Below are 24,264 nucleotides of genomic sequence, written 5' to 3' on the forward strand. Positions count from 1 at the left end.
AGAGGCCAGCACTGAGGAAATCCCCTGGACAAAATGCAGAGCAAAAACAGAACGGGGGAAAGAATTTAGAATTGAAAACATACAAATCATGGATGTAGTTTTAACAAGAAGGAGGTGGAAACAAATTTACTCCTCCATTCCCAACCTCCTGGCCTCCTGGCATTGGCTGCCAGCCCCTGGGCATGCACTGAAGGCAGCACTGAGCTGCACATGCAGCAATTCCCTCTTTGAAGTGGCTTGCACAGCAAACTGTCAGCGACAACTTCAGAAGGGAAGGTTTGTCCTTGGGGAATTTAAAATTAGCATCATAACATGCAGTGCTTGTCAGAGCAGCCATTCATCAATGATGTAACTCTGCCAGCGCAGTTGTAAGTCATCAGTAGAGCAGGAGGCATTGGCTGAAAGCTGTAAGTTAATTTTGACCGTGCATTTGGAGGCACTGTGATATGTTTAGCAACAGGCAGAAGTGGTAATGACTCATTAATTCCACTTTTTGAGATCTCTCCCTGCTGACTCTATGTGCAGCTGCTGTGTGCCCAGATAGGCTCTTGTGTCTCACGTACTGTGTGTGAAGTTTTAAACACAAAATGCAGCTCAGGTGATCTGGGGTACTCTGTCCAGCTCCTAAAGGCCTCCTGCTTAGTATTGTCCTTAGAAGCCAAATACAGTCAGCTGCAGGGCAAGCCAGCACCAGCTCATAGTCACTGAGTCACAATGACCAACCTGAGAGGTTTACAGTGGAATTAAGTCTGCCTGATGCAGATGATCTCCCAAATTAGTCTCATGGTAGGCATTTCACATAATTTAAATGCTGTTTCCTACTAGATGTGAAAACCTGCCAGGTAGGAGCTACCAAAGCTGCTCAGCAGGAGAGGGGAGCAGGGTCTGTGATGGGTCTGACCCACTGACAGTGTTAAGGTGTCAGAACAGGAGGCTTTGGTGCCACCAGGACAGTGCTGATTCAGGGTCTGTAGCTCTTTGTCATCCCTGCTTTCCCTTCAGTCTGTGCTTTTGTGTCTGGTCCCTCCTCCCCCTGATAGGGGAGCTGAGCTTTGTCACTTTGGTCTCTGGTGGGAGGCAGAACAGCTCCACATACACCCAACTCCAACCCCAGCATTGAGGGAAAGGCAATAAATGTTTCCAAAAGTGTATGTGGGTTTTTTTAACTCCTATTCCATCCATTCATAACTGCTGTGCTTCTGCAGCCAGGCCATACCCCCCCATATATGAGACAGAAATAAAAAGTAGACAGGCAGTTGTCAGGAGATGCCACATGTTTATTAATCCACTCTAAAAAAGGATTACAGCATTTTTGTTTTGCTGTAGTACAGAATAAATAAAGCCATAAAAATAAAAACATGTGGTTAGATATTTTTGTACTGGTTCTACAAAGACTTATATCTGCAAATAGAAAAATATAAGAACCCTGGTTACTTCATGGCTCAGTGGTTATCAGAGAAGGATGAACATGGAAAAAGACTGGGAAAACTCTTCAGTTTGACTGCTTCTCCAATGCTACTGGTAACCTAGCAAGACACAGCTTTAGGAGGAGGAAAGACAATACAAGGTTAGCAAACAGTTGACCTTGGCACACAAGGGCTGAGGTTTGGCTTGCTCCGTGACTTATATTTTGTTAAAAAAAACAATTAAATTAATTTCTGTCCTATTACTCCCAGCTTCCCAGAGATGTCCAGTCTGCTTTAAACTCCTGCTGCAGAGGCAAACCCTTCTGCGTTGGCCTTGTCAGCCAATGACTGACACAAAGGTCAGCTGTGAAGATGGAATTCAAGGCCACCTTTCACTGCCACGCTGGGCTGAACAGGGGTCATGGGAGTGGGCAACAGGAACATCTCCTCAGACACTGGGCACAGAGGTGAAACATCTCTGTGCCCCAGGGAACTGACACCAGTGTTGTAAGGAAAGTTCCTAATTGCACACACACAGTGGTACCTCACCTGAACCATGCTGCCTCCCCTCCCGACCCCAGAGCTGCTCAGCTGAGTCATCACAGCCACAGGATCTGACCTGAGTCCATCTGGTAGCCACAGAGAATCCTGGCTCCTCACAGAGAGGTTCAGGCAAAGCCACTTCCCATCTCTTTCCAAGTTCTGGTTTACATGGACACAGTGGTGCAGAAAATAAAAGGTTCAGCTTTGGTCACTGCCATAAAGCCTGCTCTGGACTGTCACATCAGTTCAACAGCCTCGTGCTGCCCATTCTCCTGCTGTACCATACAGCCAACTTTATTGTTGAAGAGACGAGACAGACTCCCCTTCTGGGAGCTCCTGCCCTGCACAGACCTCTCCTTCTTCAAGCGCCGCTTATTTCTCTTGCAGATCCCCCGGATGTCCCAAATCCGTAGCGTGCCATCGTGGGAAGCTGTGTAGAGCAGCTCATTGTGGATCTGGAACAACAGGGTCACACTTAATACCGAGCCATACGGCTCAGAATCAGCACAGTCAAACTGTCAAAAATCAGAGCACACACAGCTTGATCCTGACACTTAAGGCCTGAGCTCCTTGCAAGAGCCAGTATAAATTATCACAAAAGCTGCTGAAGTGGGATGAGACATTACCAAGTCAGGACTCATTTCTCAGCCACTTCACAGAGCCATAAACAGCAAGAGTTATTTATAACCCAGACCCTCTAGAAAAGCAATGGAGAACTAAACCCAGTGTCAGAGCAGGCTGTGGCTGGGAATTTCTGCACTGTTTTCAGACTGCTGGTTTTGATGTGGACTTAAGGAGGCACCAAAATCATCATTGGTGGGCAGTGAGGGGGTTCAGGGATGCTTCCTTTCTCACTTCCCTTCTTCCTTTGCACTAAGTAATAGGTACAATTCCTCCTTCAAATTCCACTGATCTTCAAAACCTGCAGTGGTTCCATTTCCTTTATGAACTAATTGCTTCTATTGATAATGTTTCCAATTGTCCTTGTCCTGCCCTGGAAACTAGACATCAGTCTTGGTGATCTTCCTCTTCCTGTCTCAGTGTGTCCCCCACCATGGGTGCCCTGTGGCTGCTGTCTGTGCCGTGACAGTGAGCATCTCCCTGGCTTACATGAAATACCACACCCCTCATTCAGCACTCTTTATTGTACTTAAGTTCATCTTAAGGTTGCCTGGGTTATTTTGCCCCTGTACAGTTGGAAATTAAGTTACCAAGAAGAATACAAAGCCAAGCTTTGGTCTTGTCAATACTCAGGGCTACCCTGATTTCTATCAGAATCACCCAAACACATCCAGGTGCCTGCCTGCTACACAACTGCCCTGTACCACAAGTTTGCAGTTTAAGATCATCCAGCCACTTGCTAATCCAGAAGAATATACGAGACAAAACCATATTTACAACTTTATGTGCTTGGGATCAACTCCAAAAGGAATTTTATCTCCTCTCTTTTTCTTTGGACTGTCAGCCTTCCAGAATTACCAATGTCTCATATTGTTAAAAAGCTTCATGCTGCACACAGCTTACTCTGAGATCCCAGTGCAGGGAGATGCAGATTCTTAGAGTGGCTGCCCCATCTGTGGAAGTGTTCAAGGCCAGGTTGGAAGGGGCATTGAGCAACCTGGTCTAGTGGAAAGGGTCCCTGCCCATGGCACGGGGGTTGCAATGAGGTCCCTTCCAATGCAAACCCCTCTATAATTCCGTGGTCTTTGCATGGCCACCAAGGATTACTAATTTCTCCTGTTTTAACTATTAAATGCCAGTCCCACTTGAGCCTAGAAAAAATGCAAACAACATTAACTTTCAGTTTTAAGCCAGTGACAGAAACCCCTCCACTTGCCTGGCAGGATGTGGGTCAGATACCACTACTGAGCTGCTTCTGACTGTTTAGAGATGCCATGCCCCCGGGTGGTTTGGGGATGATGCTATAATTATTCTGCATGCATAAGGCAGGAACTTCCTTTTCCCCTTAGAGCACTGCAAACACTAATCATCAGTGTGTTGTAATGGAAAGGGTCTCATGAGACTGGAGTCCATTCTGTGCCCCACACAGCATCAGTTCATCTGTCTCAGTTCTCGTGGCTGTTTATCCAACCTGACCTGAAAAAACCCTGATCCCAGACATGGGGCTGTCCCTGGGGACCCTTTCTGTGGTTTCACTTATTATTATTAACAAGCTTTTCTAAAATTACATACAGAATATGTATGCTAGAACAACATCCAATCCAAGACACACAGAACAGTCAGCCACACCAGTTCCCACAAAACAAATGAGGGAGCAATTGAAATGAAGAAACCCCACCAAGAAACCCCTTCCTGACCTGGATACAGTTGATGATGAACTTGTGTCCTCTGAAGATCTTCTGCAGGACTCCACTCCTGGAATTGAAAGCTCTTGCACAGGCATCACCACTTCCTGTGAACACTGACACAACCACACAGCACAGCCAGATGTGAGCAGCCACATGAGGACAGTTCATTCTAGTCCAAAAATGTACCTAAAACCAGCTCCCAGGGGGGCATGACATATCATTTTGATTCTCTCCTCAGACAAACCAGATAATTTTCATTTTGCTGACCCCAATATGCTTGTTTTGAGTTGTACTTTTTGAAACACTGAACTGGTTTAAATTTTAAGTTCCTACACAAACCATTATTTCACTCTACACATGCTTCTAGTATCTATTTCTGCTCTTCTCTTCCACAGCTATTTCCCTGCCTAAACGTGCCTCAGTAATTCTAAGCAGGAAATTTATCTCAAGTCTGGTTTTAAGGATTTCCACTCGACCTTTCCTTTGCTTTACCAGAGTTATTTACAGCTTTCCATTCAGTACTCCAGTGTTTCCATCACCACTGCTGCTGCAAGAGGGGCAGGGCTGGGGTAACTAAATTGAGCATGACCAGGAATTTTGGCTATTCATCAGGTTTCCTTACATGTTCAAAGAACAATTTCTTAATGCTTCAGGATCTTCACATCAGAGCCCCTGACTGCTGCATCCAGAAACTGTAAGGCAGTGTTAATATTTAGATTTTGTACTTATCAATATGCCCAGAAAAGAGCCCTTTCATGTGCCTTAAAGGTTACAAAGTCTCTTGATAAACACTTTCCTTCAGTTAACCCAAACTCCTCAAGTTTATCTAGAGATAAATATTTCAGAGCTGCAAAAAGCAATATATTCACTGCTCCCTGCATTTCAGGTCTTTGTAAAAGACACTGGTATGGAAAAATTTTTACAAAAGTAGAGTGCCTGAAGCCAACAGGCTCCTTATCTTTTGGGAGAAGTCAGGAACTGAATCTCTAAAGAGAGGTGGATAAATTATTACGGTTGTAAATTCAGGACTACAATAACAGATGAGAGAACAGACTATGTACTGCCACAAGCTTTTTAAATTCAAATGAAACAGCAGGGAGCTGGGCACCTCCTGGGTGCACCTCCAAGAAACATCTGGATGTGCAAAATCAATGTCACTTTATATGGGCCACTATAATTCAATTTCCAGCAGAGTCATGAAAAAGCATCATGTCCCACTCTGTAAATGAGCAGCAACAAAGTAAAGCAGGGAACAGGTACTGATTTTTTTCCCAGTGAATGGAAATCACTTAATTCTGTTACATGCAGAGAGTAGGAACCAATTAAGAGCTGCTTTCACTATGCAGCTGCCAGTTTACTTCAGCTGTTGCTATCAGAACTTCGCTTTTGACAGACATTCTTTATCTCTTTTGAACTGTCACTCTAGATTTAGGAAGTCTCTCTCCACCTCTGAATTTCAAAGAAGAGCTGTTGATCTAACCCAGATTTAGAATTTAAATATATACTTATATAAGCCACCTGTGAAATAAACAACAACAACAAAATAAAAATAATTTTCATTTTTTAATTTTCATAGACCCTTGGGAGAACAGTTTTGAAATGTTTCCCTGGAGCTTTTGCAACATGAAAACATATAAACCACATTAAATTTTAAATGGCTGTGCACATACTTTAAGAGAAAAAATAACCAATATATCATTAAATAAATTAGATTGAAAGCCAGCTGTAGCATTCCCCATGCTATTAATTACACAAGCAGACTGAGGAAAGCCACTGGAAACACATTCTGATAATTTAATGCTTAGTGTTCACATCTTTCTGGATTCTCTGTATACTATAAAGAAATTTTGGAAACAGACGTATTTTTCCTCTCTTTCTTCTACTCTATTTTCTTATTTAGACCACAAACTCCTTGGGGCAATGAGCCTTTGGGCAATGATCAGAGAGAAAGCAGCAGAATTACAATCTTCTAACAGAAAATTACCACTTCTTGGCTGAGGATTTCTTTTTATATTCTTGTATTGGTGCAAATGTGACATAAATCATAACAAACATAATTTAAGTATTTTTCTCCACACTTCTGAGAGACAGTTCTGATCTGTCCCAGGTGAACAGACAGAATTTCAAGCTACACTAGTTCCATCACTGGTATCCAGTTAACATGTCTTTATAATTCTAATTCTAAGAAAATTATTAGATACCATGGAAATATGTGATAATAAAAGCAATCACAGTATGTAAATTAATTCTTAAGGGGAAATTTCCTCTTTCATTGATTAACATGCATATAATGCATTCAAACAAGTACCTAATATTTTTCCAGAACTTTTTTTTTTTACCCTTCAAGTGGAACAATTTGATACTCCCTGTTTGACACTTTTAGTATTTTTGCACTTGATTTAAAACAAGATCTTAAATAACTCTGAACTCTTCCATCTCACTATCAGGATGTTCTTCACAGGTCTGACTAAATGCAGCAATATTGTCTGCATTTTAATTTAAAAAAAAGAGTGTTGTGGAAAAATAATGTATGTGCATGGCAGGGACATGGTGGTGGAATGAGGGGGAAGAGAGAGAAAGCTGCAGAGTTGATGGGGGTGGCATCAGATAATGCAACTTTTGTTTGAGCTAAAACTTCCTTTTATTTACAGTTTGCTCAGGTCTTTACAGGTTGCATGAAAAGTAGGATCAACACTGAAAAAATGCAGCTCTGGAGGTCTCATTAAGGAAGGAGAGAATATCTGTCTCCCAGCCAGACATGAATGTTCATCACAGGATCGGGCAAACATCAGCTTGGCTCACCTCTGCCTAGTCTTGAGAAAACCAATGTTTTGGTTTGTGTCTTTATAATTAAAAGGAGGAAAACACACACACAAAATCATCAGTACTTTGTCTACCAGTGATCATCTACCAGGACTACAATTTCTGGCTCATTTCCCTTGCTCTGCCTGCCTGCACCTTGGAGCAATAATGACTTGAAGGTGCAGTGTAGGTTCAGACCCTTTCCCCTTCCATTCAGCCTTCTAGCCAACTACAGAGGCTGAAATCAGCAGAAATTACAACCTACAGGTAGGGGAAAATGGGGTAATTCTGCCATGTAGGTGAGGAGAACTGAAATAACCATTTATTAATATTTATTTATAACCAAATTATAAATAAATATTTTACTTGAGAAAAGCAGTGATGTGGGACTCATGCTGATAGGAAAACCAAAACAATGTTTCCTGACTAAAATTCTACCTCTGGGCCTGGTTACATGCAAAGTTTTCAAACATAATTAAGAAATCAGTTCAATTACTGGGTTATAATTGTAGTCAGGCAAGTATGGTGCCAGATAACTGCCACTAAACTGTGCAGGTACAACTCTGCTAACGTGCACCATCTTGCATCTGTCAGCCATTTATCACCATCACACTGAGGAGCTGCCAAAAGAGAGCTCAAGGCCCAGATAGCAACCACTCGTTTAGTGTGATGTGTTCACTTCAAAGCTGAAGTGCAGAAAGCAAATCAGGAAAATGCTGTGAATGTCTAGGTTAGCTTAAGACATCCGTGGCAATCTCCTTCAGGATAGGAGAGAAGTGGTTTTTTTGGGAAGCAAGTGAAGGTACATCAAGTCAAACACCAGAGGCAGGATAAGACCAGGATGGCACAGAGAGAGGTTCACTGATAAAAATACGGGTGCTATCACAAATCCAGGCATGCAGAAGGAAAGCCAGCCCAGACAGGGATTTAAAGAGGGAGGTTTCATGGTCAGAATATACTGTTATGTCAGCAATAGACACTGATGTACAGAACCACTGTAAACAGGAGGACTGAAAGTAGGAGAGCTCAATCCTGAGCATTAGTAAGGCAAGCACGGCTTGGCCACTAGAGAAAAGTGCTTTGGGGAACAAATCCATGAATGATCAGGAAAAGAACACTTGTGGAAAATGAGTCTAGGAGATGGTCAGGGCCTGAACAGGAAGCCTAACAGTCAGAAAGGAGCAGTGAGCATCTGAGGTGTGATTCTGGTTTAGGACAGGTGTTACACAGAGCCTACAAGGCAGCAGAGAGAGGCACAGGGCTGTCCAGCAGCAGCACCTGCCGTCCCCAGCACATGCAGCAGAAGTAGGTGACAGACACCAGACTAGTGAGGTTAAAGCACAGCTACACAAACAACCCCCAGACAGCTCAGGATTTAAGCCACTTGTCTTGGTAACAGAAACAAATCAACTGCCTCTTCATTTGTGAGAAGAGGGAGGTGGGAAATGAAGGGAAGGCCTAAGCTTCCCACATGGAGTGGTGCAGCAGTTTGGTACTGAACGTAAACATGCTGGAGTTGAAAAAAAGGACAACTTCACAAATGTTCAAAATTATTCTCCATTAACAACCTTCAATCAAAGACAAACATTGAAAAGGAGACTGGAGGGGGCTGGAGAACACAGGAAAGGCAACTTACAGATGCCAGCATGGTATTTCAAAGTGCTAACACTGTGTTTGTGAGCCTTGTAGGTCTGGATCCGCTCCCCAGTGTCTACAAACCAGCACTTCACTGTCCTGTCCGCGCTCCCCGAGTACAGGTGACGATTCACCAGCTGAGGGGAGAGAAAAACACATCAGCAATGGCATCTCAGGCACCTTCATGAAAGAACTGCACTGAAGGGACCCAGCCCAAGTCACATTTTCCATCTCTGAGAGCAACAAGCTGTGCCTTGAAACAGAGGAGTGGTGGGCAAACCAACCTTGAGTTCTTCATAGTCACATCTCCCATCAACTTCTGAGTCTTAAAAACAGCCCCCAGCTTTCAGAACATAAAAGCTTAGCCCATCTGCTTGTGCCAGCAGGCAGGATTCCAGGGAGCTTAACAATGCTAACCCTACATCCATAATCAGTTGTATTACTAAAGCCTCAAAAAAAACCCCAGCAGTGTTGTTTCTGCAAAGCATATTTGACAAGAACTCTTACCAGATTGTTATGTTTTAATTAAAAAAAAAATAAAATCAGAACAATTCTGAGTAACAAAATTTTTTTTAAAAGGTAAATTAGAATTAAAATCCTACACACCATAAACCAGGGTTTAAGTTTAGCATGATCACTCTGCACAAGGTCAGTATTCAGAAACACTAACTCTTCCTTGAAACTGTTCTGTATTTGCATTTCCACAAGTCTTTTTAGACTGCTATTGAATAATTAAATAAGTAACTATCCTAACACAGTTTTTTAAACATCTTCAAGCAGATTGTCTTCTGCTGTGTGCTACCCCTCATTGCACCAGTCATCCTGCACATTGTGAGAACTCACTGGTGGGGAAGATGGGGTTTGTTCCACATAGAGAGGACAGAGAATGATGAAAGGAAGGATTGCAGCTGGGGAACAGAGACAGAGAGAAAATAACTGACCTGTGCAAGACTAAAAAAACAACCAGTTCACAGTAAACAAACTACACAAAGCCTGGAAGCTCAGCAAGGAAAAATTCCATAGTGCATAGAAAAATCTGGCATTCTCTGTCTGTGTAAAGACATCAAACTGAAGGTTTTCACAGCCATTGTTATGTAGAGCCCAACTCCTGCTGAAAGCAGCCAGTCTCACCAAAACCCAGCTGTGGCTCAAGGTATGTTTTATGGACTTGCAACAAGCTCTGTATCAGAGGGATGGAAAGACAGGAGGGAGAACCCTGACCCCCACCAAGAAGTGGAATTTTCCCAAGGAGTAATGAATGGTACCTTGTCTGTCCACCACACACACAAATCAGAAGGTTGGAATGACCAGCAGTGCACAAATCCCTGATGCTTCTCCAGTATGTCCAGGAAACCAGAAAATGACAAATCAACTTGTGGTCATGCTTGTAGAGCACTTTTAAGGGTTGGCTCTTCAGCCAATCTGCTTAAATTTGGTCCCCACTCTTTGCACACTCTGGATCTGTAAGGCTGGAATGTTCATGCTCTTCCATCTCTGCTCCCAATCAAAAAAGGAACGACTCCATTCCCAAAAGGCATCAGAAGTGAGCTTGTACAAAGTAACACTGTGCTGTGTTACAACATGAAACAAAAGATATTTTAAGATACAAAGCACCACAGTAATGGGACTGTGATAACCCACTCAGTAATTGTGTGCAGGCAGACCAAGAGGTTCCCTGGCCACAGCTCCCACCAGCTCAGATGGAGCAGGACATGCCACACTTCCTCCCAGCAGAACCTGGCCCGTGGGAGAGATTTCATAGCTGAATGCCAGGAGCTTGTAAAGCACAAACCACTGTAAAAAGCCAGCAGTGCTTTGAAATGTCACTTCCTATTACTTTTAAGCTGTTTTAGCAACAGCATTAATGCTACATCTCCATGAGGAGGGAGAACAAATGGCCAGCAGCACTAACAAAACCAAGAACCACAAGTTAGCCTGAGGAAGGACTTTTAAATTTCAGTCTCTCTCAGAATAGGCATGAAGAGCATTGTCATGTGCACCTGCTGAATGGAAGAGGATGCTTTGAGTTGCAATCCTGCTGCATGGTTCATGGCCAAATTGTTACATTTCTTTTTTAGACATCTTGGTAGCAGCATCAACCCGCCCACTGAGCAAGGAAAAACACTAAATTATAACCTCCCACAGGTAAATGCCACTCTGCATTAATAGTACATTAGGTTATACAGCTTCATTTCTACATTTAAGTGGGTGTATCAATGAACAGGAGAGCTGCACTTTGCCTAGATTTGCTAATTTGTTAGATACAAAAATGTTTCAAATTACATAGACTTACTCAGGTAATTTATAGCATCAGGATTTTATTAGCTTTAGACTCATAGACTGGTTTGGGTTGGGAGGGACATTAAAGACCATCTCATTCAAAACCCCCACCATGGGCAGGGACACTTTCCACTATCCCAGGTTGCCCCAAGCCCCTTCCAACCTGGCCTTCAACACTTCCAGGGATGGAGCAGCCACAGCTTCTCTGGGCAACCTGTTCCAGTCCCTCAGCACCCCCACAGGAAAGAATTTCTTCCTAATATAAACTAGCCTCTTTTAGTTTAAATCCATTTCCCATTGTCCCATCACTCCACATCCTTATCCAAAGTCCCTCTCCAGCTCTCTTGGAGCCCCCTTTAGGCACTGGAAAGGGCTCTAAGGTCTCTCTGGAACCTTCTTTTCTCCAGGCTGAACAACCCCAACTCTCTGTCCTTATGTCCATAGCACAGGTGCTCCATCCCTCTTCATCATCTTCACCACCTCCTCTGGACATACTCCAACAAATCCATGCCATTCCTGTGCTGAAGACTCTAGAGCTGGATGCAGCACAGCAGGTGGGGTCTTACAAAAGAAGAACTTGCCACCCACTCTGGTTTTGCTGAGATCTGGTGAGATGGTTCACACACCATCCATCTCTCTCAAATAAATTCAAAGCCTCTGTGCTGCCCCATGAAACACTTCATGCACCTTCCTTCCCCTCTCCAATTAAAGCAGGTGAGCACAGTAGCACAGGATTCTCCCTCTTGCCCGGGAAAGGAAACATTAACAGGTTAAACAATCTACCAGCTGCCACAGATTGAGCCTGCAGCAGAGCCAACAGCAAAACCCAGGGCAGGCTCTGACTGTCACACAGCCCCTCATTCCCATGGCATTTTTATAAAACAGCATGAAATGGCTGTTAGTGAAGAAAGCCTTCCAGAGCTCTCAGCTTGGGCTGAAGTTGCATATCAGATTTGCCTTTAGTGATATGATAGGCATAATCTCATCTAAATTGGTTCATATCTCCACACCTAAGGATAGCCCCCATTACAGTCACTGTCATCTAGGGCACAGTTCCTCTCATCCTGACGTTCATCTGAAACAGATCCTGCCTTAAAACTTACTGTTTCTTGTACCAAACCAGGACAACCTTATCAACTGTGACCAGAACAATTTAGGTGAGATCACTCCTTTACTTAACTAAAGATAAATCTAGCTTACAACTCCAGCCTAAGCTGCAACATATCTGCATTTAATCTGTATTTAAAATAAAAATTATCATCACTTACTGCTCCCCCAGCAAAAGCGCCTTAGAAGCTGGCCCCACACTCTGTGGTTTCAAAATGTTTAGCAGACAAGAGTTACATATTCCAATCTGTGTCTGCCCAGAGAAGAGGTGACATTTCTAAAGCTGTGTTTTCCTTGGCTGGCTTTTGAGCACTTGGTTCATTTTGGCCAACTGCCCAACAAAGCTCCTGACCACAGAAAACCATGGCCAGGCAAGGACACCTGTAGCAGAGTGGATGACACTGAACAGATTTGCAGCTCAGATATCAAATGGCTGAGTGAATATTTCAAACCCATGTAGCTTCAAAAACATTAAAAACTTGGCAGCAGTTTGATGCCCACTTCTAAAGCCTCAGCCAGACAGCAGAAAAAAAAAAAAAATCACTGCATTGATATTTGCAATTCTGGATTGTTAATTTTTCTCATAGCTCTGAGAGATTTTGCTTTGAACCAGATGAAACACTGACATGTGAATAGAGCAAATTTGTCTTAATCCTCGAGTCAAAGTACTGGAGACCTAACTATGCCCTGAAAAAGTTCAGACAAACTGCTTGTGAGTTGCAGAGTAATAGCAGTAGCAAAAGACAAGTTGTAAACGCTTTAGTAGTTACAGGTCTTATTAATAAGAAAAAACCTTGGTTATAGCCTACAAAAACACCAGAATTTTAATAAAAAACAAATTATCACATCCAGGGTTGGTCTCTCAAGACAATCACAACCCTATTGCTTCACAAGTTTGGCTGAACTGCATAAATGCAGCAGCTTAAGATAATTTCTACCTGTAAGAATGCCAAAAAATATCTGCAAAAGAGCTGTTTAGCAGATATTTCAACTTTATAGGAACGGACCTTGCCCTCCCAATTAACCTTTGCTATGGGAAACAATATTTGGAGAGCCAAGGAGAGGCAACTGATTCTCCCAAGAGATTTGGACATATCCTTTGGCTGAGGGTCACTGCACTCAGACTGGCCCTCATGAACTCCAGGATGGATTCACATGAGTGACCACATACCTCATCACCAGCTTATTCTTCTCATGGGGGTCAGTGTTCCTACAATCTGGAATTTAGGTCTTCTGCTCACAGCCACTTCTAAGTCAAAAATCACCAAGCTGGACCAATCTTGAGTTACAACTATGTAAGCCTTGGGCTGAGTTAAGAGTTTCAGGATCCCATTCAAACCACATCCATTTTAACGAGCTAACAAACTCCCTGTGGGCAAGAAATTGTTGGGTTGTGTTTTTTTTTCCCTGAGAATCCATCTAGAATGAGCTCTCTGGGCTGGCTGTTAAAAGAATGTTTTTCAACTTTTTTACTGCAGTACAAAATGATGGCCCCATGTTTTGTTCTTAGAGGTGTTGTACACCTTCACAATCTGCTCATTCACATCTCCATCCTCTGATGCAACAAATACAAACACAAGTTATGAAAAATATGTGCACTTAATTTAACTGGTGTAGCAAGAAAACATTTCTGTCCCCATGATCCCAACAGTTAAGCACATACAAAGAGTTCAGGCAGTGGCTTTGTTCAAAGCATTCTTTTCTTCTAGTCTGCTTTAAAAGGCAACTGAAGGGGATGGTCCAAACAAAGGAACTTTTGCAGGAAAACCAGAAGCAAGCCCTTGCCTACTCATGTTCATGTTCTTCAAAAGGGAATTTTCTTTCAAGAATGTTTGCTGTAGGATCCAAGCTAAATTCCAAGCTGGATCATTTCTCTCTGCCAGCTTTTGGCAGCACAATTTTGATAAACACTCAGAGGCAGAACAATCAGCAAAGGACAAAGCAATCCTTGTGAACAGTTTGCAATGCTACTTAGGACAGACATTTAGAAAAACACACACAAACAAATATTTAAATCAGGGTTATTCAGCCTATTGCAGGCAGTCACATTAAGGAAAATGCATATTTGATTATTAATTGCAAATATTGGTCTTCAGCCAGGCCTGAAATTTTTTAAGTGGAAGAATGAGCATGAGCTATGTGATTACACTCAGCCCACCCTGGCTTTTTCCCATCACTTCCTATAAAATCTCATTATTGGCTCTTATATGAAGAGGGAGCTCCCAAAACAGCTGCTGCACTTTGTCTGCCAAGCCATCAACACACTGCAGGAGGAGGAGAGTGAAGAGTTCTCACTGCTCCACTGCGAGTTACCTTGCCTGACTGGGAAAGTCAAGCAATCAATGCTGCCAAAACACCTAACATCTACACAATTCTCACAGCAGATAGAAACTCTCTCAGCAAAACCTCTCTCAGCCCCATTTAAATGGTGGAAGGAGGAGAAAAATGGCATTATCACAAGCTGCAGAACCCCTTTGTCAGAAGAGCACACGCAGTGGGCTCAGCTGGTCACCTTCACCAGACTGACCCCTGGACGAGCCTGGGGAACACAAACGACTCAACCTCATCACTCCCCTGTCCAGAACCACCAAGGACAGGGGACAAGGCAAAGCCCAAAGCTCACCAACACTTTCTGTTCTGCCATGCTAGATGAAAGCTGCTTCCAGGCTCCTCTACTTACACTACCTGGTAAGAACACCTTAAAGGATCTTAGAGCACTGGGGAACATTCAGAATCTGAATGTGTCTGTGGCATCACTCCTCTGCTTTCCACACACCAGCACTGCAGGAAGCAGGGTGGAAAACATGGGTGTGCTTTATGGCTATCTACCCAGAAAACTCCTTCAAGAAGCTCCAGGAATTTCCATTCACTGCTACAGCAACACTATTGGTGTTTACTGGAAAGTAATGGGAGATGACTGGAACAGGCCGGACCTAATTTTCAGCAGTTCAGAACATCCCGGGGCATTCTCACTGTTAATAACAGCTTTTTAAAGTTGGGGAAAATATGGTCTCAATATCCAAATTTTTCCTGATCTTTGTCCAGGATGAGAAATCACACTGAGCATTTCTCAAACTTTTTGAAAGGTCATCCTCCCTTAGGGACCTTTATTTGAATAAATAAAATGAAAATAAGTCTTTATTTCTTTCCCTTTTTTTCTTCCCACACAAGCACTGTACCATCCAGAGAACAGGTAACTGCCTTCAACTGCTGGTACTAACTCAGCTCCTCCAGGACAGCAGAGTGAAAATCTGATGTAATTAGCAGCTCACTGCTGCACTGAAGAAAATTAATTACCGTCAACAATTAAGACTTCTGTCTACTGTGAGCAACTCACAACTGCCTCTCAGTCCTTCCTGACCCAGGGTTTGAAAAATACCCTCCCAACTCACTGCCACAGATTCCAACACTGTCACTAGGAAGTCTGAGGCAAAAAAGGCCCCAAAAGCTTTTTGAGAACAAAACAAAAATAATAGAAAAAACCCCACCTCTATTCAGGAAGTTTCCTTTCTGTTGAAACATCTTTGTATGGATTCTGGAGATTGACCCCTTTCTGAAAGAATGAAAATACCATGTGGGCTGTGCTGAGTGGCAGCCAAGTGGAACAGAAGGGACAGTGTTGAACCCAGAAAGGCAGAGGGAGGAATTAGGAGAGATCGACAGCCTAAAGCTATTCAACAGCAGTGACTGCTTAAGCTGGGATAAGTTTGAGAGGCCTGGACACTAAATGCTCTCTGTGGGGGCTGTTTGTACCTCAGCTGGACCCTCCCAGCCTCAAACATTAACTGGTGATGAGAGAAGCAAGGGGCTACCAGTCACTCAAGAAGATTTGGCCAGGACTGTTGCCAACACAGTCTTGGCAGCAGCAGTAGTCTTGTGTACTCTGAATTGTTCAGGTTTTCCAAATAGATGTATTGGTTTTGCTTTTCTTCTCCCCTACAAGAAGTTCTGTTTGTTTAAAGCCATTGCTTAACTCTGTGCTCACAGGCATTGCTCATTCCTGAGCATTCAAAGGGCGTAATTGAATTTCCCAGGCTTCTGGGAGAGGGTCAAGCCAGCTTTGTATAACAATTTTAGCAAGAACCCAATTAAATTAAGGCAAGCTCTGTTGTTGCCAATCTGTGCCTTGGAGAAGGGTTACAATTAAACAACAAAACATAGCGTGACACTAAGGACAGCAACAGATTTACTTCAGCATCCTCAGAGTACATTACCACAATATCATAAAAACAAGATTTAACGCTGAGAATTTACCCAAGCAAGACAAACATTACTCCAGGGCATTATGATATTATGTGGGGTTTTTTTTGTCCTTCTAAAAGTGAAGGAAAACAGAATTCCTTCAGTACTCACAGGTTTTTAGTCTGCTAGTGTCAGCTGTGACTACCTTATTTGGAAACAAAGGCAACTTTTATTAAACAGATATTAAAGATACATCTTGTAGCCTCTGCAAGGGAAAACCACTTATGGACAACAAACACAATCAGGGAGAGCAGGGAGAAAAACTAGTCATTAATTTCAGTCAGACACATCCATGTATAAACATTTATGCTGACCTAAAGCTGAGTGACAGACCATCATGTACTCTCTTTAAATACACTATTAGCATTTTCTGGTGGATAATGAGTGTACAGGAAAAGTGCTTGTGTGATAGTTCCCCTCTTGCTTCATCTGCCTGACCTTTTTCTCTCCCCTGCAACATTAACAAAGCTGGCAGCATTCAACAGAAAAATACTGCAAACAGAAAAACAGAGTATAGTTTTTCAGATCACGTTACATTCTTTCCCTCTCTCTCCTCCATCATTTCCTGATTTCTCTCCCCCTGCTCTGCTTCTTTTCTATTTTCCTTGCCTGTTTTCTTGTCATGGCCATCTGTTTTTCCCTTTCTTTTCTCACATCTCTCACATCTGCATGGTCTTTAATGTAGGATTTCTTTCAGCTTTATGCTTTCCTATCATCTTTTACCCACAGTTTTGGGTTGGACTTTGGGTTGGGTTTTTTGAAGTTATCTGGTTTACCGAGTGTTTTTCCCCTCTCCTTTTTAAATTACGTGACCCTGTGTTACTTGCTCAGGTTATTTTCTTCAGAGTCTGGTGAGCCTGACTACACAATCCCACCCAGATGAACAGTGCTCTCAGCACACCGACTCATGAGTTCCATGACCTAGTGGAACTCGATATTAACCTAGAAGTTAGACCAGGGCAGCCACTAGAAGCTAAGAGGAGATCACTGAGTGTTTTAGAGAAAGAGGGTTTGCCTCAAAACCAGAGCACTATTATTTAGTTATTACATGAATATTAAAGATCACCATGTACAACCTGTCTCGGAAGAGGTTTATGAATGAAAAGACAACTGAGGCCCACATGAGTTAACACATAGACACCCAAATGCCCTCGAGGAAGCCTCTGCCCTTACCTCTAGGCAAATTACTGATCCTTGGTGCTCCTTGAAAACTTTCAGCTGCTCTCCAGTGACAATATTCCAGGTCCTGATGGTGTAATCCGTGCTGCCAGAGAACAGCTCCCTGTTTGGTGCATCAAGTGTAAGGCATAAGACGGCCCCCGTGTGTCCCAGCAGGGTCTGGTAGCAGCGCCCGCTGGACACCCACCAGACCTTCACAGTGCAGTCCGTGCTCCCTGTCACCAGCAGGTCCCTGCTCATTTTCTCCTCCTCCTCTTCCTCCTCCTCTTCTTCCAGCACATCCCTGGAGGAATAGTGAGCTAGAGTCAGGACACAGTTCCGATGGCCCCGGAATTCCTGGATTTGTTTCTCCTTGTCCACGCTCCAGCAGCGGGCTGTCCTGTCATAGGAGCCACTGAAGAGATAGTCTTTAGCAACCAGGATTCTGCAAAAAATAAAGTGTGTGTATATGAACAGTATTGTTCTTTGTACATAACCATCTTTTCTCACAATTTCAGAGTCAAGTACTCCAAAGTCTGAAACAGCAGCATGAACATAATAATGTATGTAAAACATAAAAATGTATGTAAAAAAAATCATATGTAAAAAAACATAAGCATTTTAAAAATCAAACACTTCCCAGTTTCTACTTTTAAAATTGAGATTCAGGTACATTGATGCAGATATCTTTACACTATAGCATTGTAACTTTGTGCATTTTGCTTTGCTAAAATTCCTTCCAGCAAAGAATTGAACTTTTATAAGTTATATGTAATACCTAGAAATTTGTTTGGTTGTTTGCTTTGCATTTGTTGGGTTTTTTTGTAATTAGCTAATTCTTGATAATTATTCATTAATATTTCTTTATAAAAAATTATTTAAAAACAGATCTGTGACCATAACTTGGAATCAAAACAAAACAAAGCAACAAAACAACATTCCAGGAATCTGAACTGTGACTGACAGTGTGCAAAATAACCATCTTTCTATCATCAAGTAAGGGGAGTGCAAGAAAAAAAATACACTTAATTTCACTTAGGATCTCAAAAAAGGTAATGCAAGAGCACCCCACTTATTACACAACTGAAGACCAAACCAAAGATTACACCTCAGGAATTCAACTTCCTGGGCCTTCAAAATAATGAGTTGTAGCTGCACAAACATACAATAACAGAAAAAAATCTCTACAGTTCATATTTCCAAACCAGAGATAGGAAACACCCATAACCTGCCCTCTTTGTCAGCTGAGCTTGGTCCTCTGGAACCTTTCAAACAGGCAACAAAGTCATATGAATGGGGAACACATTTCCTATTTGCTGATTCAAGCAAAAATCAGGCCCGTGCCAAAACACAGAACCAGCCTTCCTAACTATTTACAGAATCTCACTACACATCATATATGTTTTGAGTTTACAAAGGAACTAAAAAGCCCACGTGCCCACCAGAAAATAAATGTTAAAAAAATACCAGTCTTTGACTGCTCTATTTGCCATTAATTAAATCCAGTCCAACTATTAATAGGCACTTTAAATGGAAAGGCCAATCAGCCACACACAGTAAGTTTATTATTAAAATTCATTTGCCCAAACAGGAATAATAATTACAGAAAAATCCCTGACTTTATCCCTCTTGCTGACACAAAAGCTTGACAGGATGTTTTCAAACCTATTTATCAGAAGCATCTGTTATCAATTGGATAAGTTCTTCTGGAATTTCATTCCTAGCCCTGGATTCCATTCCCCTGCTGTGTGCCTTTCATTTCTCTCCTATCTGTGTCAGCAGTGTTGCTAGAAAAACTAATCATTGCAGCACAGAACACAAACTCAGAGGTTTACACAGCCCCTTTTATGAGTGTAGCAATGGGGAACTGCAGTGAAATGATAAAGTGTGTGGTAAGAATTGACAGGAACACGAGGGGAGAACCCCACCTGTTGACAATTGATGTGTGGCCTCGGTAAATGGCCAAGCACTGCCCAGTCACCACGTCCCACTTGCGAATGGTGTGGTCAGCGCTGCACGTGAAGGCAGCCTCGTTCTCCAAGTGGCAGAAGGTGATGTAACTTTCATGTCCTAGCAATAACAAAGGAAATCAGTCACTGTGCATGCAGAAAGGACAGACTAGTCCAGCTCTTCACCTTAACCAAAAGGAAAATACAAACAAATGTACCAAAACTCCAGTTTTAAATGCACCACCATGCTTTTCATGTTTAAAACACAACCATTTCAAGTCACAGCAGAAAACTTCAATGATACCAGGATTAAGTGAAAGAGTAAAACAGTACAGTTCCATCAATCAGGTAAACCAAACAGTATTGTAAAAATGTAATGAGATAGACTAATGTCAATATAATAAAACTCAGACTAATGAAGTTTGAAACCATTAAAAATAGCTTATTTTTTTTTTAATTAAAAAATGCTTATACTTCCTTCTTCTGAAAGCAGGGAGAAAAAGGCTGCATTTCAACCCAGCCCATTGATTGTCAGGACACAAACAGTCATATATCAAAGCATGAAACTCCAAAAAAATTACCTGAGACTTACCAGCAAGTCTTTGATTTCATTGTCCAGGCAGAATGAAAAGCAAACAAAAAAACATGCCAGGTAAATAGTCACGCAATACTTTCCCCCATATGACTAAATCCCACAATTTTCTAAGTATCAGTATACCTTTAATGAAAAGAAAGGTAGAGAGGAAAGGAGGGAAAGAGGGAGGAAGGAAGGATTAGAGTACAATTGTTCACACAATATTCAGAGTACACAGGGATTCTACAGTTACAATAAAAACAGACACAACCACTGCCCTAAAAATGTCACACTGACAAACAAGGCAATACCAAAAAAGAGGAATCAATACTACCACCTGAAGCTTTTGTTGCTGCTTAGCAGGATATGTCATTTTTTTATTGAAATATTAAATGCACCACACATAAAAATCACCTTAGGATTCAAGTCCCAGCTTCATCCAAGAATCTCTTGTGTGAAATTGCTGTCACCTATCTAATCATTGGACTACTATTACCTTGCAGTCTTCTGTTTTAGACTGTAAGCTTTCAGGAGCAGAATGGCTTCCACTTAAGCCACTATTAGAAGAATGACAGTTATGGCTGAAGTTGGTGGGCCCTACTGTGACTTAAATACTATTCTTTGAGGAAAAAAAGAAAGAAAAATAAATTAAAGAAGAACAACTGTGATTAAAGAGAGACAGATGGACAAAGGTATTAGAAAAACAGAATATTGTAAAATAAAGAGATGGTAAAAAAACTGAGGGAAAGCAGACTTTTCACTGCAAACAGCAGTGAAACAGTTTCACTGCAAATAGCAGTTTCACAGTGAAACAGCAGACTGTTTCACTGACTGGAAAAAACAGATTTCACTACAATTCTTGAAGTTCAAAAGCTTGTTGTAGTTCAAAAGGAAACCAGAATCCATGTTACAAACATATGGCTTGCTTCCTCTAAAACAAACTCATCAGGTGCCAAAAATTAAACAGGTCACCAGGGCTATAAGCAAAACTATATTCATTCTCCCACATTTGTGAAACTTTTTGCAAAGTGGCCTGGATGGATCCGGTTTCAATCACTGAGATTTTTCTCACAGCATCATGTAATCCAGCTCTGAGACCAAAACAGCATCTTGGTTACTACACCAAAGTCTTCCAGGCAGATTTTAACCATCAGCAGTACTCGACCCACACACAGGGTGCCAAAATCCCCATATGGCAGACAAAGTCTGGTGCTGGCCAAAAGCAGGCACCACACAAGTCTGCTGGTTGTGCTCCTGTGGTGGAGCTTGAAACTGCATTAGAGACACAGGTTTATCAGTAATTATAGCTTGTAAAATTAAAATTGACACGACAACTGCATGAGTGCGTAAGTGTAAAATACATACAATTATCTGATTCGACTGACAGTTCACAAACCACCCAGCCCAACCTTCTTCAGATTTTACCCCAAACACTGGCAGATGTGGTAGATTCCATAATAATGAATGCTATCCAATACATTTCTCTTTCTAGTTAAAAGTTAATTAGTGGTTTAAAGAGATTTCTAAGCCTCAAGCAAATGCAGCGAGTTTTCCAGAAGCTAGAACCACGGCAGGATGTGGGGAAAAAAAGACAATACTCCATAGTGAAAAACAAGCATGCAAGCAAACAAACAACAAGGAAATCACAGCAATGTGATTTCTTCTTTGGAAGAAAAAAACATTAGAAATTCCAAATTTAACAGCTTCATTTTTTTCTATATGAAAAGAACATGAGAGGGAATACAAACATCTTTAGGCCATATCTAGACTCTTGCTTGGCCAAACTATCTACAGTTTGTTTTTTTCTTTTCAATTACTGACATGACAGTCTAAGGATAATATTTTTTTTTTAAGATGCAAAATAATTTAAATTGAAAAAGCCCTCAATTAACATTTCTGTGTATCAAATGAGGAGGGAAAACAAAAGGAACCTATTTAGCAAGGTTCTTTTCCAGACTTCTGGGTCAAGAGGTTCTAAATAAAGATCATCTGGAAATTAGATGATTAAAAGGACCAAAAGAAAAAAAAGAAAGGAAAAAAAAAAAGAATAACAAAAAGTCAGTATGTTTTCACGATGTAAAACAGGGCAAGTTAAACAATTTCGCACACTCTGAGATAAAAGGATCCGTGCATTCAGTAGTGCTGGTAACCTGGTTTGGGTTGAAACAGCTCCTGTTTAACGCTGCTGTAATAAACAGCAAAACAAAACAAGCATGATTTTGGCTGCCCGGCAGGGACTGCAAGAGACCAGAACACACTGTGTGGCCTGTGCCATGCTTCAGAGCCAAAGCCCAGGCGAAAAGCAGCTGCCGTACCTTGGAAGTGCCCGTGGCACTGGCTGTCGGCGGTGCTCCAGAGCCGCGCCGTGCCGTCCTCGCTGCCCGTGAGCAGCCGCTGCCCGTCGGGGCTCAGGCTCAGCCAGTTGATGCCCCCCTGGTGATCCGTGCAGACCTTCACGGCCGAGCCGCTGTTCCCCATCCCGGCGCTGATCACGGGCGCTTTGCAGCCCCCAGACCGTGCTCCGGACCTCCGGCCGTGCCCCACAGACCGAATTCTGCCATTACCTCAACTCCGAAACATCAGCAGGGCAGTCCAGGCTCCTGCACGGGGACACAAAGGGGGACCGGGAGAGCGCGTTAAATCGCTGCATCTCGCCGTGGCTGCATCGCTCCCTCAGCCAGGGTGAGCTGAAGCCACTGAGCGCCCGATTGCCCGCAGGATCCGAAGCCCCGCGGCGGCAGATGGGCGCACACGCTGCCCGCTGTGCCCTCTCCGTGGGCATCGGGGCACATCCAGCCCTTTGGGGGGACTGGTACCGCTACCTGCTGCCCTCGCCGAGGCTGCTGTTTTTTAAGCAATCTTAGGGCTGACTTTGGGCACGCCGGGGAGGTGACGCCTCCGAGAGGGGAGCCTGGGCTCAGGCGGCCCCCAAAGCTCCAGGCTGCCGCCATCCCTCCCGCACGGCCCCCCGGCATCTCGGCACTCACCGCCCCGGGCACGGCTCCGGCGGAGCGATCCTGCACTCGACCTCCGGGCAGGGGGAACCTCCTCCCGCCAGGGCACCAGAGCCACCGCCGGGGCGAGCACAGGCTCCCCCCGGCCGCCTCCACCCTGCGGGGAGGTGGGAAGGGCTCCCGCCGTGCCCCCTCAGCCCACCCCGGGGCGGGCCCTCACCCCCCGCCCCGGCCCTGCCTCCATTACCTCCCGCTCCACGTTCGAGCCGCTTCCCCCAGCGGCGGCCGCCTCGCCTCGCCCGCGGAGCTTCCCCGGTGTTGCCGCTCCGGTAACGCTGCCCCTCCGAGACGGCCTCTTCCCGCAGCGACCCCCCCTTCCCGGGGCAGCGGCCTCCCCGGGGCTGCGGCCGCCCCTACCGCAGTTCAGTCTCCCGGCGGGCCGGGGGAAGCGCAGGGCCGGGAGGGTCTCTCCCAGCTGGGGTCTCCTTAACAACCGCACTGCAGCCGGAGCAGCCCGACTGCACCCCCGCATCCGCGGCAGAGCCCCCGGGCTCGTCCCGGAGGAGGCAGCGCTTCCTGCCGCACCTTCGCCCCTCAGGACGCCCGGGGGCACCGGCATTTCCTTCCCGGCTTCTCCTGGCCTCCCGGGAGGACGCAGAGGCTGCTGCTGGGAGCTGGGTTGAGGGAAGCCATCGCCTTTTGTTCCTCTTCTCGCCTCTCTCCCTGGGCGAGCTCCTGCCACGTTTCGCCTCGGGAGCCCCCCGACAGGAGCCCCAAACCCGCTGTCTCGCTTTGCCCCGACCCGAAGCTTTTGGGGCTCTTTGTTTGTTAGTGCAGCCCCTTGCCCATCCACGCCCTGCACCCCGTGGGCACGGATTCTGCTGTGAGCCCAGCTTTGTGCTGCCGCAGTTCACCTGGCCGAGGGCTCTGACAACATGGGCTGATGGGTTCTTACCCACCGCGGTGTAAGGAAGTGTAGGAAGGATAAATCCCCTGGACAAAGTAACGTGGGGAGGCCAAGAGCTCCCAACAAAACAGCAGCAGAGTCCGACGTGAATCACCCCCTACAAGAAAAGTGAGCTGCTGCTAATTTGCAGCTAAAACATGCTGGCGGGGGTAGAATAAATCACAAAACTTACTCTCCTAGCTTCTGTCCCGATTGATCAGAAAAACACCTTTTTGTGTCCAACCCCAGCTCCATTTCACAGCATTGGTGCAGTATCGGGGTTCAGCAGGCGCTCGCTGACACTGAATGAGGCACCAGCCCTGCTCTGGCACGAGGTGCCCCAGCCTGTGGGCCGGACA

The 24,264-nt window shown here is 44.0% G+C and overlaps 1 protein-coding gene across 5 annotated transcripts; it reads right to left on the reverse strand.

Moving 5' to 3' along the window:
* Nucleotides 1-1,264: 1,264 nt before the first annotated feature.
* WDR86 (WD repeat domain 86) lies at nucleotides 1,265-23,404 on the reverse strand. Of its 5 annotated transcripts, XM_058832920.1 has the most exons (8): nucleotides 22,993-23,146; nucleotides 22,321-22,605; nucleotides 19,411-19,552; nucleotides 17,691-17,927; nucleotides 17,498-17,606; nucleotides 8,697-8,832; nucleotides 4,268-4,371; nucleotides 1,265-2,404 (listed from the first exon to the last, which is right to left on the reverse strand). In XM_058832920.1, exons 2-8 carry the CDS (start codon nucleotides 22,481-22,483, stop codon nucleotides 2,186-2,188), a joined length of 1,110 nt encoding a protein of 369 aa, XP_058688903.1. In that variant the 5' UTR covers nucleotides 22,484-22,605; nucleotides 22,993-23,146; the 3' UTR covers nucleotides 1,265-2,185. The 5 variants fall into 5 exon arrangements, with proteins under 5 accessions (XP_058688903.1, XP_058688901.1, XP_058688904.1 ...); XM_058832918.1 differs by lacking the exon at nucleotides 22,993-23,146 and adding an exon at nucleotides 23,207-23,404 and having other exon boundaries at nucleotides 17,498-17,927; XM_058832921.1 differs by having other exon boundaries at nucleotides 17,498-17,786; nucleotides 22,993-23,147.
* Nucleotides 23,405-24,264: the final 860 nt, after the last annotated feature.

The sequence above is a fragment of the Poecile atricapillus genome, chromosome 2, assembly GCF_030490865.1.
Source record: "Poecile atricapillus isolate bPoeAtr1 chromosome 2, bPoeAtr1.hap1, whole genome shotgun sequence".
In the NCBI taxonomy this organism is placed as follows: Eukaryota; Metazoa; Chordata; class Aves; order Passeriformes; family Paridae; genus Poecile; species Poecile atricapillus.

Coding starts and splice junctions, on each gene's coding strand:
- WDR86 (XM_058832918.1), bottom strand. CDS start 22,483: ATGGGGAACAGCGGCTCGGCCGTGAAGGTCTGCACGGATCACCAGGGG. Junction 17,928..19,410: donor CACACATCAATTGTCAACAG/GTGGGGTTCTCC, acceptor TATTTTTTGCAG/AATCCTGGTTGCTAAAGACT. Junction 8,833..17,497: donor GATCAGTAATTTGCCTAGAG/GTAAGGGCAGAG, acceptor CTCTCCCCTCAG/CTGGTGAATCGTCACCTGTA.